This window comes from Chelonus insularis, unplaced genomic scaffold (assembly GCF_013357705.1).
Source record: "Chelonus insularis isolate UGA/USDA-ARS -01 unplaced genomic scaffold, ASM1335770v1 contig_402_pilon, whole genome shotgun sequence".
NCBI classification, from domain to species: Eukaryota; Metazoa; Arthropoda; class Insecta; order Hymenoptera; family Braconidae; genus Chelonus; species Chelonus insularis.
The window spans coordinates 7,501-21,984 of NW_023276559.1; the positions used below are offsets into that span (position 1 = coordinate 7,501).

The 14,484-nt window shown below is 28.5% G+C and overlaps 3 protein-coding genes across 4 annotated transcripts; 1 reads left to right on the forward strand and 2 right to left on the reverse strand.

Annotated features, from left to right (window-relative positions):
• Nucleotides 1-3,054: 3,054 nt before the first annotated feature.
• Nucleotides 3,055-8,642, reverse strand: LOC118068845 (putative ankyrin repeat protein RF_0381). Its single transcript, XM_035086552.1, has 6 exons — nt 8,606-8,642; nt 7,394-7,890; nt 6,328-7,342; nt 5,340-6,223; nt 4,920-5,186; nt 3,055-3,171 (listed from the first exon to the last, which is right to left on the reverse strand). The coding sequence occupies exons 1-6, from the start codon at nt 8,640-8,642 to the stop codon at nt 3,055-3,057; spliced, it is 2,817 nt and encodes a 938-aa protein (XP_034942443.1).
• A 1,138-nt stretch (nt 8,643-9,780) lies between these two features.
• mRpL48 (mitochondrial ribosomal protein L48) lies at nt 9,781-11,168 on the forward strand. The gene is made up of 4 exons (XM_035086550.1): nt 9,781-9,916; nt 10,318-10,401; nt 10,603-10,736; nt 10,798-11,168. Exons 1-4 carry the CDS (start codon nt 9,893-9,895, stop codon nt 11,081-11,083), a joined length of 528 nt encoding a protein of 175 aa, XP_034942441.1. The 5' UTR covers nt 9,781-9,892; the 3' UTR covers nt 11,084-11,168.
• A 1,066-nt stretch (nt 11,169-12,234) lies between these two features.
• Nucleotides 12,235-14,173, reverse strand: LOC118068839 (guanylate kinase). Of its 2 annotated transcripts, XM_035086548.1 has the most exons (5): nt 14,027-14,173; nt 13,437-13,711; nt 13,058-13,281; nt 12,787-12,899; nt 12,235-12,555 (listed from the first exon to the last, which is right to left on the reverse strand). In XM_035086548.1, the coding sequence occupies exons 2-5, from the start codon at nt 13,691-13,693 to the stop codon at nt 12,532-12,534; spliced, it is 618 nt and encodes a 205-aa protein (XP_034942439.1). In that variant the 5' UTR covers nt 13,694-13,711; nt 14,027-14,173; the 3' UTR covers nt 12,235-12,531. The 2 variants fall into 2 exon arrangements, with proteins under 2 accessions (XP_034942439.1, XP_034942440.1); XM_035086549.1 differs by lacking the exon at nt 12,235-12,555 and having other exon boundaries at nt 12,763-12,899.
• Between the last annotated feature and the right edge of the window lie 311 nt (nt 14,174-14,484).

Genomic DNA, 14,484 nt, shown 5'->3' on the forward strand with positions numbered 1-14,484 from the left:
TTTACTCTCGCTAGCTATTACTGTTAGCGACTTGGTTATATTTCGTATACGTAGTAAAAAAATTTTTACTATTCGTACTAGGGCTGAAGTGAGTATAACATTTCTGTTGTTTTTAGTTATATGCAACTGAGAGTATACATATAACAATTATGAACGCCTTCCGACGATTCACCACATAAGAGTCATTCAGTCTACGACATCGACTCGTGGCTATGTTGCGTTAGTATATATTGTTATGCTCAACTATTATATTTCGTACGACATTCAACTGCTCAGACGTTCAACTGTTTGCGATTTTCATCTGTTTGTAGTTTTCAGATGTTTTTGCTTTTCAACTGTTTTAACTCGACTATTTTCATGTTAGTAACGTGCAGCGTAAGAGAGCTGATCGCAGCACGACGACCGACTACTCCCCTCCACTCCGCACTCGAGAAAGCGTCACTGTATTAACTACGCAGCAATATAGTTAGAAGAAAACCTTACTACTACGTTATATTCATAATATATATACTTATCTTTATGGCAATTTTGTTAAACAAATTATGAATAGTAATACAAAACAAAAAAAAACATTTATTTACTCGAACTATTAAATTCCCATGACTTCGTCTAAGTATCTAAATCTAAAAATCAACAGTATTGAAAATGAATTATTTCCTTCGGTTTTTATTAACTTCGTTTCAAGATATTTGCAAGCATACTGACATATTTTTAGAATGATGTGTGTATACGTATGTATGTATGTATGTATGTACGGATGTCAGCATTTTTTTCGTTTTCGATATCTTAAGAACGGATCAACATATCAACTTGAACCAAAATTTATTCGAAAGATATTATTATAAAGAAGACCTGAAAGAAATTTGAACGAATTCGATCGAGCCGTTTTTTTTATAACAAAATAACTAAGAAAAAGATTCAGGCAGTCGTGGGACTGCCGATAGAAGTAAAAACAGAACTATTAAGTTAAGACTAATTGAAACTATATGCAAAAATTATATGAAATTTTTTATGTTTTATTTATTAGTTACATCTGATGGGTTAAACAAATCATGGACAAAATATAAATACAAACTGGTTGAAATAATAATTAATATACAATTATCTTAGTTATACATAATATTTATATTTACACGAATTTCAATGAATTCAAGTTTGAACATTATTTTCATTATTTACATCATTGTCATCATTAATTTCGACAATACTTAGATTATCTGTTCGTTCAATCATTTCATTGTATTCTAAAAAAGATACAATAGATTTATGGTGACTGAAATAAGAAATAAAAATGTTGATGGGCCTGCAATTTGTGAGTTATGAAAATTTAGGTCGTTATACCTATCCAAGAAACGTCCAACGCGCACATAATACAGTCAGAAATAGTTGATGTATTAGTGTATACGTGTACACAGGCTACTGCGCGTGCGCTAGTCTGGCTCTCCATAGCTATAGATATTCTATTATCATTAGCATGTCGGTGACGCGAACCGAGGATTTTACCTAAAATTTCATATTATTTTTGCATATAATTTCAATTAGTCTTAACTTAATAGTTCCGTTTTCACTTCTATTGGCAGTCCCACGACTGCCTGAATTTTTTTTTTTTATATTTTTCATTAACTCATACATTACTTGCAGATTTGAACTCCAACAAAACGAAAAAATCCATTCAAATATGTGTATAAAGTTTTGTATTCTTGGATTTTATATACATATATGTATGTATGAACACTATTTTAACTTTATGCAAAAATTGAAAAATATTCTATAAATTTGATCTAATCAAAAACAGCCCTCTCCAAAAATGTGCGCCAAACATAAATAACGACAATGATGAAATTACAAAAAGTCCTAAAATCATTAAACGTTAATTATTTGAATCTACAAATCAACAATATTTCAAAAGAATTATTTTCTTTGGTTTTTTTTTTTGAAAAAAAATTTAGTACGTTTAATGACGCCATAAACATAACAACCAAAAACTTGGCGTAACTGTTATTTATTAATTGGCTTAAATATTTTCAACATTTTCACAATTTCATGCTTTTATAAAACCAGTCACGCCAAGTATGACCCAGAACAAGTATGAGATAATAGTAAATTTTATTTTGATGTTCTTTAGATTGCTTTTTTGCAGTAGAAGCTCACTGATATGAACGTGCAAAAAAACATTATTTCGGATTTTAGAAATTTTGTTGTGTCTCGAAATAACAGAATATTGTTTATTATACATTAAAAAATAATTTGCAATTATTGCGAATCCGAACTAAGTATAAGATAATTGTTAAGTTTGTTCTAGACTTTTTTTAATAACACGTTTACTGCGTCTACACACCACTATGAGCATGACAATAATTATTTTTTTGTCGAAAAAAATTAATTTATGCTTTGAAAAAGAAATAAATTGTTGATGATGTATTTAAAAAGAATTTTTTTCTTTCCCTGTTTACTTGTAACATATTAAACTACTCACGTTCAAGTTTATTAATGTCTTTCGAACAATAAACATCATTACTCATGTCAAATTTGAATAGCGAGAGAAAGATTTAATTGTTACTCTTCTAAAATGCCTCATTTTCATTATAAATATTTCATTTACTTTTGTCTATTTAAATATAAAAACATTAATATCCATCTTTACAAATTCAATAACTTTGAAAAAAAATTCTATATTACCGACTAAAAATTTTACTCCTATGGTAAATAGATTGCCTACAGCTACTGTAGTCCATTTCCACCCTTAGTCGATAATTAGAACTGTGAAGATTAATAAACTAAATAAACTTAATAACTAACTTAATAACTAAATAAACTTAATAAAATAAACGAGTTTTCAAATATCATGAAAGCAAGCTCAGTTTTGCTTTCGCTGTAGTTTAAACTTTAATTAAATTACCAAGGGATTACGGTTTACGAATTAAAGCCTAGGTCTATTTGATATTGTCTATTTTTAAATTTATTGTATTCGTTGAAAAATAGATTATATTTTTATTTTGTATACTGGTTTATATTTCAGTTTATATCAAAATGAACGTGACAATAATAGATTACTCAAGATTGAGCTGTCAGGTAAAATATAATCAAATATCTCCCATATCGAAGTGCATTTTGGAATAAATTTTGACTGTCACAATCTACTAAAGCAACACGTCCAATTCCGTAGACTCCCTAAAAATTAAAAATTTAATGATTAGTAGATTTAAAAAAAATGGGACTGGGTATACTTCATGCCCACTTGACAAACTTTTCATTTCCATCGACTGTTTACAATTATCTATTAATTTCATGAAAATCTCATCTTTACTTTATTCTTCTATTGAAGTTCATTATTTTGTCATATTATTTTTTATTTTTTCAAGTGTTCATAACAAAATAAGAATTGTTAAAAACAATATGTAAGTATTTTAGGTTATATAAAATCATCAATTACAATATTTTATCAATATTTAACATTTTTGATCAACAATATAATAAGCAAAATTAATTTTCAATATGCTTTAATTTATTTATTTTACAACTAATTTATTATTACGAATTTCAAAAATCGGCCTCATTACAATAGCTTTTTAATGGGCAGTTAAAAATGATAATAATATCTCTAGTACACAAATAAAATAATTATTAATACTAAAGTACATATAAATTAATTTTTTAATTTATATTACTTACAGGTAAAGCTTTAAAAAAACGTTCGTAAAATGTAGACTAAAACGGATTAGTAAGCCTCAAAAAGCTGTCACAAAATCGTTGAGAAAATTTCATGTGAGTGGGTTCATCATATTCACCTCTAAATGATCGTTTCATTACTCTCATGTGACCTTCAAAAAGTATATTTATATTACATATTTAATTAACACCAAAAATAATAAAATTATACCAAAAACAGCCCTACGGACTGTACAAAACTGTGCGCCAAGTTTAAATGACGAGGACGATAATCTCTGTTCTAAAAATGCTATTATCGTAAATGTATATCATTTAAAAAATTACAAAAAATCGTGAAATCATTAAATGCCAAGTATTGTATTTCGAATATTAGTCACGTTTATTAAAGTAAAATAGATTAATTTTATGTAAAATAGTTTTTAATTGTTTACAAAGTTCAAAAATCATTTTTAATACTTAGAAAAAAAAGGTACAGAAAAGACAACGACGTGAATAAAGTTATCAATTATAAATATTAATTACAATTATTTTCTTCAATAAGAAGTATGAGGAAAACAGGGCTGTTTTTGGTATGATTATATATTGTAAAATATTTGTATGTCACCATCTAATGAGTTTTAGACTAACGACAGTTGGTTAGTTAACGACGATTGCTTGACGATTAGATTGTTTATAGCAACGAGGGAAGAGTTTTTTTATCTCCAGTTTTTGACTAAGACGAGTTGACCGGACGTCTTCCTTCTAATTTATTAATAGCTGTCAATCTTTAATAAACTTTTTCATTATTTATTAATTTTCTGAAGTTATTATTAGGACTTATTTTACAATATATATTATTTTATCAATACAACTGGTCTCAATGCTTGAAGGAAATAATGGAGGTCAGAATGATTCAAATATTGCAATATTTCATTTATGCATTCCGATGGCAGCCTTTCAAAAATATTTGATACACAACATCTTTGAATTTTCTCATATAAATTACAGCGCTGTTGAATATCACGTAAATGAGATTTTAGAAAATGCCCATAAACAGAAAAAAACACCGATAGTTTATCACATTTTATCAAATTCACTACATTTTCGTTGCGAGCATAATTCACAGCTTTATGTGGACTCTTCTTCAAGAAAGTGTATAAAATTGTTTCACTCTCAGGACGGGGTAGCAAAAAATAAATCTCATCGCGACACCTATATTCATGAAATTTGATTGTATCTAAATAGTAATCGGAAGTCTTTGTATAAAATACATCTAAAGTCTTTTTGCGAACCCACATACTTATTTCCTTCATCTCAATCACATGTACTGTGAATATTTCAGCTATTGGCAGATGGAGAGTATCAAATTGTTTTACGAGAATATCAATTACTGTATTATGTTCTTTGTCCTCAATATTAATATCAGCACCGAATTTAAGAAGCAGTTCATGGAAATCATAGAACCTAGATGATTTTTCAACAAGATAATGCAGAGGTGTTTTACCAAATTTATCAGCACAATTAACTGACATATCCTCCTCAACAAGAATATTAAGAAGATATTTAAAAATTTTTGTATCGTAGTTGATATCTTCCTTAATCATGCATGCATAATGGAATACAGTTCTTCCATCTCTATCTCTCATACAGGAATCAGCTCTATTTTTTATCAAATATTTCACAGCTTCTACATTTTTATTCCAACAAGCATGATGGAGTGGAGTCCTCATATCATTGTCAACTGCATTAACATCAGCCTGATAATTTACAAGAACTTTCATGGATTTGAAATCCCGTACGCATCTATTTTCCCAAGACACTGTTAGACGTAGAGGAGTATTTCCTTCAGAATCTTTAACATAAACATCAGCCTTCGCTTTTAAGAGTACTTCAAGAATTCGATCTGGAGTATTAAGAGCTGCATAGTGAAGGGCTGTTCTTCCACAATCATCTTTAGCATCAATATCGTTTGTATAATTTAGAATATATTTAATAATTTCTGCTGGAATTTTAGACAATTTTGCTGCTAGAAATAAAACAGTATTCCCTGATGCATCTTTTAAATTCGCATTAGCTTTATTTTCTAAAAGTAATGGTATAATATTCAGTTCATCCAATTCTATTGCTAAATGTAGAACAGTTTTTTCTGATCCGTCTTTCAAATTCACATTAGCTCCATTTTTTAATAAAAGCTCAACCATATGACAATGTTTACGTTTGACTGTCTTGTGCAATGCTGTGTCACCGATGTTGTTCTTCATATCAATGTTTGGATTCTTTTTTAATATTAATTTGACAATATTGTCATCATTCCATTGAATTGCTAAGTGAAGTGCTGTTTCGCCATCTCTATTGACTGCATCGATGTCAACATTACTGTCCAAAATATCTTGAATACAATTATCTCCTCCTATACACGTCAAAGCAAAATGGAGTACGTTCTTACCAAAATAATTTTTAATAGCTGGATCAGCGTTACATTCTAATAGAGCTTGTAAAAACTCACGATTGTTATTCATCACAGCATGATGGAGAGGAGTATTACCTGCTTCATCTTGAAAATTAATATTCGCTCCTTTTTTAACAAAGTATTAATAATTTTTAAATACGTTTCTTTAACAGCTAGCCCTTGAGAAACAACATCTCTTTTACTTAAATAAAAAAGTGGAGTTTTTTTACGTGAATTGACAATATTAGCATCTACATTATTATCAAGAAAAACTTTTATCATATCTAAATTCACTTGTTTAGCTGCCAAATGAAATGGCATGAGACCGTTTTTATTCTCGAGTTTATAATCAGCACCTCTCTTTAGAAGAATATCGACAACATCCACTTTTCCATTCAAAACAACATAATGAAGCGGTGTCTCACCATCTTCATCTCTTTCGTCAAGTTTTGCCTTATTCTCAAGAAGACTGTCTAATATATTTAAATTATTATTTTCTGCTACATAGTGAAGTGGTATTTGACCCTGTCTATTTGTAGCATTAACATCTGCACCCTCACTAATAAGAAGATCTACGTTATTTCCATTTTCAGCAGCTCCATCATAATGAAGATGTATCGAGTCTCTTCCAGCTTGTGTCAAGTTTTTTAAATTGAATTTCGTAAAAACTCTCATTATTTTGAACAAATTCATTTTAAATGCTTGATCAAATGGTTTGAGACCGCATTTATCTTCGAGTTTATGATTGGCACCTCTTTTTAAGAGAATATCGACAATATTCTCATTTCCACTATCAACAGCATAATGAAGTGCAGTTCGATCATCTTTATCTCTTTCGTCCAGTTTTGCCTGATTTCTAAGAAGACTCTTCAATATTTTTAAATTACTTTTTTTTGCGGCAATGTGAAGTGGTACTTGACCCTGACTATTTGTAGCATCAACATCTGCACCATTACTGATAAGAAGATCTACAGCATTTTCATTTACATTTAAAACAGCGTAATGAAGTGGAGTTTTACCATAACTATCTTGCTCGTCCAGTTTTGCCTGATTATTAAAAAGACTGTATAATATATTTAAATTATCACTTTTTGCTGCATAGTGAAGTGGTACTTGATCCAATCCGTTTGTAGCATTTACATTCGCACCATTACTGATAAGAAGATCCACAATATCAGACATATTTAAATCAACAGCAACATGAAGAGGTGTTTCTCTTGTTTCACTTCTTGCATTTATTTCGAACTTGAATTTTAAAAGAATTTCAATGACTTCCATATTTTTATCTTTTATTGCACGACATAGGAGTATGCTACTGCCATCATCTAGATAGAATGCAAGTCGTCGATATGAGTTATTTGTATCGATAATCTCTAATTTCATTTGAAGAACAACTGTATATTTATCTTCTATAGCTGCTTCACATAAATAACTACAATCACTTTCGTTTCTTGTGATAATATGTCTGATACGATCTTCAATAATATTCTCTCGTTGATCTTCCAAATTGGTATCATCACTTTCAGTAATTGATTTTTTTAACAATATTTCTTTAACTTTGACAGTAGAATTGAGAGGAAAATAATCGTCAGATTCTGAACAGTTGTAGTTCAATAGTAGAAGTCCAAAATGATCAGGATGTTCAAGCTTCAGTGGAATCATCTTCTCAATTGTGGATTTTTCTGTTTCTGCTGTTATAAGAATCCCTTTCTGATCATCTTTTCCTAAGTAAGACAAATAGAATCTTTCTACTTTGATATTGACATCGGACAAAGAGCCATCGAGGGTTGAACCTGAAAATAAATATTTGCTGACTTGATTATTACTGTAGTAATTTCGTCATAGAAAATATAATTTTTCTCATACCCCCGCCCAAAGTTAAAGTTTGCTCCCCTTTTTCAGGTCCCAAAGCGACGTATGTACCCAGTAAACACTGAATATAACAGCAATATAACATAGTGGTAACATGTAACAAGTTATATAACGTAAAGTTACATATATGTTGTATAATTGTAATATATTGACAAAGTAACAAGTTTATATTGCAGATGGTAAAACTTTAAACCAAGTTTTTAACAACCCCTCTCCCCATCCTTAATCCTCTCCAACATCAAATATTTACAAAATACCAACTATTCAAGATAGTGTACATTTTTTAATTTTCAAACGTTAAAAACTATGTGAAGGAATATTTTCCGCGCCCAACGTATATATGTGAAAACTGTATAACATACTAAAATTTCAAGGAAATCGGGGGTATGCTACCTAAACTAAATAATTACCAATAGCAATATCTATGTAACTTCTATGGTACATAACTGCAATAGAATATGTAACAAAAGTTATGTAAAGGATATATAACAACGATATAACAGTGTTTACTGGGTATTCTATCCCGCATAAAAAGACAAAAAATCGTCTGTGCGCATACCCAGACAGGTGTTGTCTTTCTCTGTAATATAATAATAATTCGAAGGAGCATGTCCTTCCATGGTCCACCCATCTTACCTTTTTTATTGTCTGAATCATTGGCCATATAAGACATGATTGAAATGTGCTTGATGAAATATTAAATAGTACAAAAATATTCAAAAATAGTCAGCTCTTTTTTTCAATTCTGCTGTTCGACGTTATATCAATTTAATTCGTCCACAAATAGGGATGGGCGATATTTATCGATTTATCAAGAGTGACTGCTCTTTACTCGCACCATGTCACGTCTCGACTTTGCCCTCTTTCACTTTTTGTCACTCTCTCTCTCTCTCTCAATCATGATGTGTTTAACTCTTATACACAAAATTTTTTCCTTTACCTGACTCCGCAATTCTATATTTTTGATTTACCCAATAACTATATAATCTACCCTTGTAGCCATTAGGAAACAAATTGCCGTCGGACGTATAGTCGAACTGAGAAGAGAGTTCCTCAGTTGCTTCAATGCTTTTGGGCTCCCCACCACTGATTTCTTGTGTCCTCTACCACATTTTTCGCTACTGCGCAAGCGTATAAAAGACGTAACGGGATTATCCTGCAGACACCCGACTCCCTCAAGTTTGAGGGTGATTCGGGGCTGCAGCCGTTCAGTCATTATTTCAAACGTCTCAGGATTCGAAGAGACCCGAGGAAAACCGTTTTCTGCATACGAGTTGCGAAAATCTCAGCCTGAGTAATATAAGGCAGATTGGTATTGTTCGAAGTTCTGTCAGAAAGCGGTCTCTAATCCTTCCGAGGGCGCCAATCACCAGGACTATCACATGCGTTGTGTGCTTTTATTATTATTTAAATAGGCACCAGAAGCTGTGGATACTGAATTTACTTTAGATTTAAATTTTATCTGATAAAAAGAAGATCAGATGACCATTTATGTCGAGTAGTGTAGAACAGAACTCTACCCTTCAAGGAAATAGTTCTGTTCGGGGAGTGCCTCCATTTTTTGCCATTTAAACACATATGGACAACTCTATAGCTAGCCCAGGAAAATTCTCAGCGAAAAATATATTCTGTCAAGACCAGAAGTCGAACCCGGACCTTCCAGTTACGCGCTGGCTGCTATTGATGGTATCGAAGTTGTCTGGTAACTACTTTGCCGACTAACCAATCGGTAAACTTCGATTTTGATTGTCGATAAAAGTGGGATATCAAAGACAGTACCGACAGTATTCTTTGGGGATATCGACCTTTGTAAGAATCGATTCTGAATAAACAATCCAGTGTAATCGAACTGGAAAAAGTGTGGTTATCAAGCAGTCTTCAAATTCTATTTTTTTTTCTAATATTTAAATTTTAATATCTTCAATGTTTAAGATAACGTCAAGTCTAGTTAGTAAATATTTATTATTAATATTATGATTATTAATTATCATTCAGCTTGCATAAATTCATTGTTTATTTATTTAACTTTATTGAGTAAATTACTTGATGTTGTTACGTTACTTTTAACTCCTTTGAAACAAACTGATAGGATTTTGTGAATTTTTATACAATATTCTGAAAATCTACGAAATTTTAATTTTTCTGTGTCAGCTATTTTATAAGAATTTATAATTGTTATAAATTTGTTTCATTAAGGAATTGTTGTCATTTATTTTATTCTTATGTTCTCAAAGTAAGAGTGTCAATAATTAGTACATTGTCAATCTGTAATATGATTTGATTTTGTTAATTTTAATATCAAAATTAATAAATATATTAAACGGAGAAATTTATTTCCATTGTTCCAGGTTAACTTAGGAAAGCAAAATACTCCAATTTTGAGGCATCAATGTAATAGATTATACAGCATATACACACCGGACTACTTAGATGTAAATAATTATACTACTGTGAAAGTATTAATTAATTATACTAAATAATAATAATAATAATTAGTAAATAATTAATGAATACTTTCACAGTTAGTTGGAGATTAATTAAAAAATTATTAAAAAATTAAACTCACAAGTTTAATAATTATACTTTCAATGCAGATAAATTTTGATAAAAATTATATTTCATCTTTTTCATAGGCATACAAGCCAAAAATTCCAGTATATTCTTCACTTAATGTAGAAATAACTGGATATGTTTTTCCTGTATTGGAAAGTTTTCAAAAATTGATTCACAACGTAGCAGGACAAATGGACTTTGATGTCGTTGAAAGGTACAAATTATTGCATTATTTTTATATACCTTATTAATTCCATCTAAAATTTTTTTTTTAGTTTCGCTTTACCACCAACACATTTAAAAATTAATCGATACAAAGCACAAAGTACTATTACTGAGGAAGAATATGAATTAAAAATTTATGAAAGAAATTTAAAACTAAATAATGTATCAACAACTAGATTTCCAATATTTGTAAGGATTCTAGAAGCTACTCAACCAGAGGGTGTAATAATGAATATACGAGAATGGGATTCTATCAAAGAAGAATTGCGGTATATTCCTGATAAAGAATTATTGGATTTGAAATACGAATTGGAAAATTTCCGCAGAAATAAATAAGTTATATCACATATTTTTATTACTGCTAGACAATTTGTATGTTTTTGTTAAATTACACAAAATAAAGCTGACTGCTATAAGTAAGCTTACCATTTTTGTTACAAAGATTATTTGATTCAACTTAAAATTCACACGATTTATAGATAACAATATTTATTTTTTGTTATATGCATTTGTTACATTTTAACCATTCATTTAATTTCATAACATCTATTTATAAAATATAATAATAATTACAATAATTTATTTATCAATATATAATTCTACTCTAGTGATGCAGAATTAATAGCATGGAGAAAAAAAACAATAGTATTGTATGACAGAATTACATTATTTTTCTCAGTATTAGAAATATTTCACATCTTAAAAGAGTATTTAGACTAAAAAAAATTAACAGGATTTATTTAACAATCTATTGAACTAACACAAATTTCAAATCATTCGGTACTTTAGTGGTATGATTTTTATTTAATAATTTTATTCAAAACTTCTTGTAGTTTTGAAAAGATTTAATATCTAATTTTGTTAAACAATAAACTTTTACAATTAAAAATAGTTATTGAAATAAATTCATCATTAATACAAAAATCAGACTACCAGAGTAGATTAAATAACTATTTTAAATTCATTAAAAGATGTACCACCAAAGATAAATGGTTTGAATTATTAATTATAAGAATAAAAAGTAATATTACATCATACACCAATAATAATTTGACAATAGATTTTATCGTATACAAATAAACTGATTAATTATTCTTTTAAATTCAAACCTTGATGAAATACATAATTGATTTTATGTAAACAATGATTCAACAATTTATATTTTATTCTATCAAGACAAGTATTCTTATCTAATTTTTTTTTTTCTTCAATCTCTGGAATATTTAAAATAAATAGATATATTCTTTATACAATTCAAATTATTCAGTAAATTTTTTAACAGAAGATTATTAATTGAAATAAAAATGAAAGTATGTTTTTGTTTAACTGGTAAAATTTAACTAATTGTTAATTTTCATTAAAAGAAACCACACTTATATTTCGATTAACAATCCAATAATATAAGTTTTTATTCTTATAAACTATTAACTATTTTCATTAATAATTTATCATAAAAAATAAATAAATAGTAATTATTTCTACTCTCATTGTATATATTAAACTTAAAAAAATATAATCTATTAGTTGTATTCAGGCTACCAAGAACAATGATTTAATACAAAAAATTATACCAAAATAAAAAAGGAAATGTTTCAAATGCCAGAATTATGCTTTTTATGATGATGTTTATCATATTTTTGTAGTTGATTGTTTTTCAGATATACCACAATGTAAAAAAAATTAATATTATTTGTTGAATTATATCAAAAAACCATCATCATTTGAAAGAAGAACATTGGAACATACTCTTGTATTGCTTTGTCTGTATATTGTAATGCTAAATTTTATTTTTTTATAGCATCAAGTTCCTGTGGCAAAAATATTCGTGATTAAAGCACAAGAAAAAATACTGTATAATAACATTTTTTAGAGATTAGTAACCTTGGACTAATTTAAAATATCTTAATACTTGCTGTCATGCTTTTCAACTATGTAAAGAATAAGATAAACAAAGTTGTTCATCTTTCACTTATTTTATTTATATGGCAATGAAACATTGCCATATGTGTTTCACTTTAATTTATGTTAATTCTACATACCTCTTTCTTAAAAAACTGCCTCAATTCTCCAACAATAAAATCCCGTAACTCAGCATAAGCTTTATCAATATTATCATTGACAATAATTCGATGAAAATTACCCGCTTTTTCTCCTTAAAATGATACAAACATTCATCAAACAACAATCAACTATCTATCTAGATATAATCAAATTTTTTGCGATTTTTTTATAATCGCAATAACAATGAAAGTTTTTGTTATCAATGATTAAAAGCAAATAGTTTAGAGATAAGATTATTAAATGATTTACCATATTTTATTTCCTCTATGGCAATTGCTAAACGTTGTTTAAGAGAATCATCTGTTTCTGTTTTTCTCATCTTCAAACGTTTCTCTAGTTCGTCAAGTGAAGGAGGTTTTATAAAAACAAGTAAAGGATTAAGTGAAGTTTTTTTTATCTGTTCGACACCTTGCATCTCAATATCTAACACACAAATCTTTCCGGAATTGATTACTTCTTCAACTGAATTTTTGCTGTAACATATCGATACATACTCATCAATAAAACTATAATAAAAAATTCCTTACTTATTAAAATTAAGCTCTTTTCCCAGATCTTCCATGATTTCTTTAAGTTCATGAAATATTAATAATAATTAAATATAATTTCTATTAATCATTTAATATACCTTGTTCCATATAAATTATTATTAAATTCAGCAGTTTCAATAAATTGATTTTTGTCTATTTGATCTTGCATTTTTTCTTTGGTGGTAAAATAATAATGTTTCCCATGCTCTTCTCCTGGTCTTGGTTGTCGTGTTGTGTGAGATACCGAAAATCCAAATCTGTCAGGAAATTCATCAAATAATCTCTTTATCAACGTACTCTTGCCTGAACCAGAAGGACCGCATATCACCAATGGTCGTAATCCTTTTTGCAACATGTTGTAATATGTTTGAATCTAATGAAAAAATTCCATGTCACTCAGCTGCATTATTTATAATTAATAATCTTGAGTATTATTAAATGAATCATGTTTGTGAGATTGATGATTAATAATAAATCCTAAGTTAAATATTAATAACAGAATTTTAATTCTATAAAAATGAATTAAAATAATATTTTAATGTACACAGCATGTTATTATGATAAATTATAAACAAATTGCCACTTAGATAATCAATGTTACAGGATTTTTGCAATTGTTACACACGAGGAATAGGTGATACTTGTTAGATATTAAATGATATTCATATTAATCAATTTAAATGTATACCTAGATGTATATTTTAGTTTAAATCAAGGTACTGAGAATTTAATATTTAATTTAATTGATTCGTAATTATTCAAATGGAATGATTATTTATATTTATAAAATACGTTGATAAACTATAGCTCAACTAAATAACCAAACACATCATTGGTAAAGTTTCGACTGAACCGGATTGGTACGATTGGGATTAGCTCATTCTAGGATACGAACTCTAGTGGCAAGTGTTGTAAGACATCAACGAAAGCGCTTATTTTCAAATAAAAATAAAGAAAAACAAAGTTTGTTTACATTTATTTTCCAAAAATAATCCCAAGATAAACTTCTATTTGGTGTTTTTAACTATCATTTATTTGTAATGTTTAGGTTATGTTTAATAAAATAAATTTATTTGCTAAATAATCAACAATATATTAATTATAGCTTCCTAATTCTTGAGATTATAAATAATTGCTCCGAAAATT

Coding starts and splice junctions, on each gene's coding strand:
- LOC118068845 (XM_035086552.1), bottom strand. CDS start 8,642: ATGTCTTATATGGCCAATGATTCAGACAATAAAAAAG. Junction 7,343..7,393: donor GTAGCATACTCCTATGTCGT/GCAATAAAAGAT, acceptor TTAAAATTCAAG/TTCGAAATAAATGCAAGAAG. Junction 3,172..4,919: donor TTCGCAAAAAGACTTTAGAT/GTATTTTATACA, acceptor TTTAATTTTTAG/GGAGTCTACGGAATTGGACG.
- mRpL48 (XM_035086550.1), top strand. CDS start 9,893: ATGTTTAAGATAACGTCAAGTCTA. Junction 9,917..10,317: donor TTAAGATAACGTCAAGTCTA/GTTAGTAAATAT, acceptor CCATTGTTCCAG/GTTAACTTAGGAAAGCAAAA. Junction 10,402..10,602: donor ACACACCGGACTACTTAGAT/GTAAATAATTAT, acceptor TCTTTTTCATAG/GCATACAAGCCAAAAATTCC.
- LOC118068839 (XM_035086548.1), bottom strand. CDS start 13,693: ATGTTGCAAAAAGGATTACGACCATTGGTGATATGCGGTCCTTCTGGT. Junction 12,900..13,057: donor CATAGAGGAAATAAAATATG/GTAAATCATTTA, acceptor TATCATTTTAAG/GAGAAAAAGCGGGTAATTTT. Junction 12,556..12,786: donor GGCAGTTTTTTAAGAAAGAG/GTATGTAGAATT, acceptor TTTTTGCCACAG/GAACTTGATGCTATAAAAAA.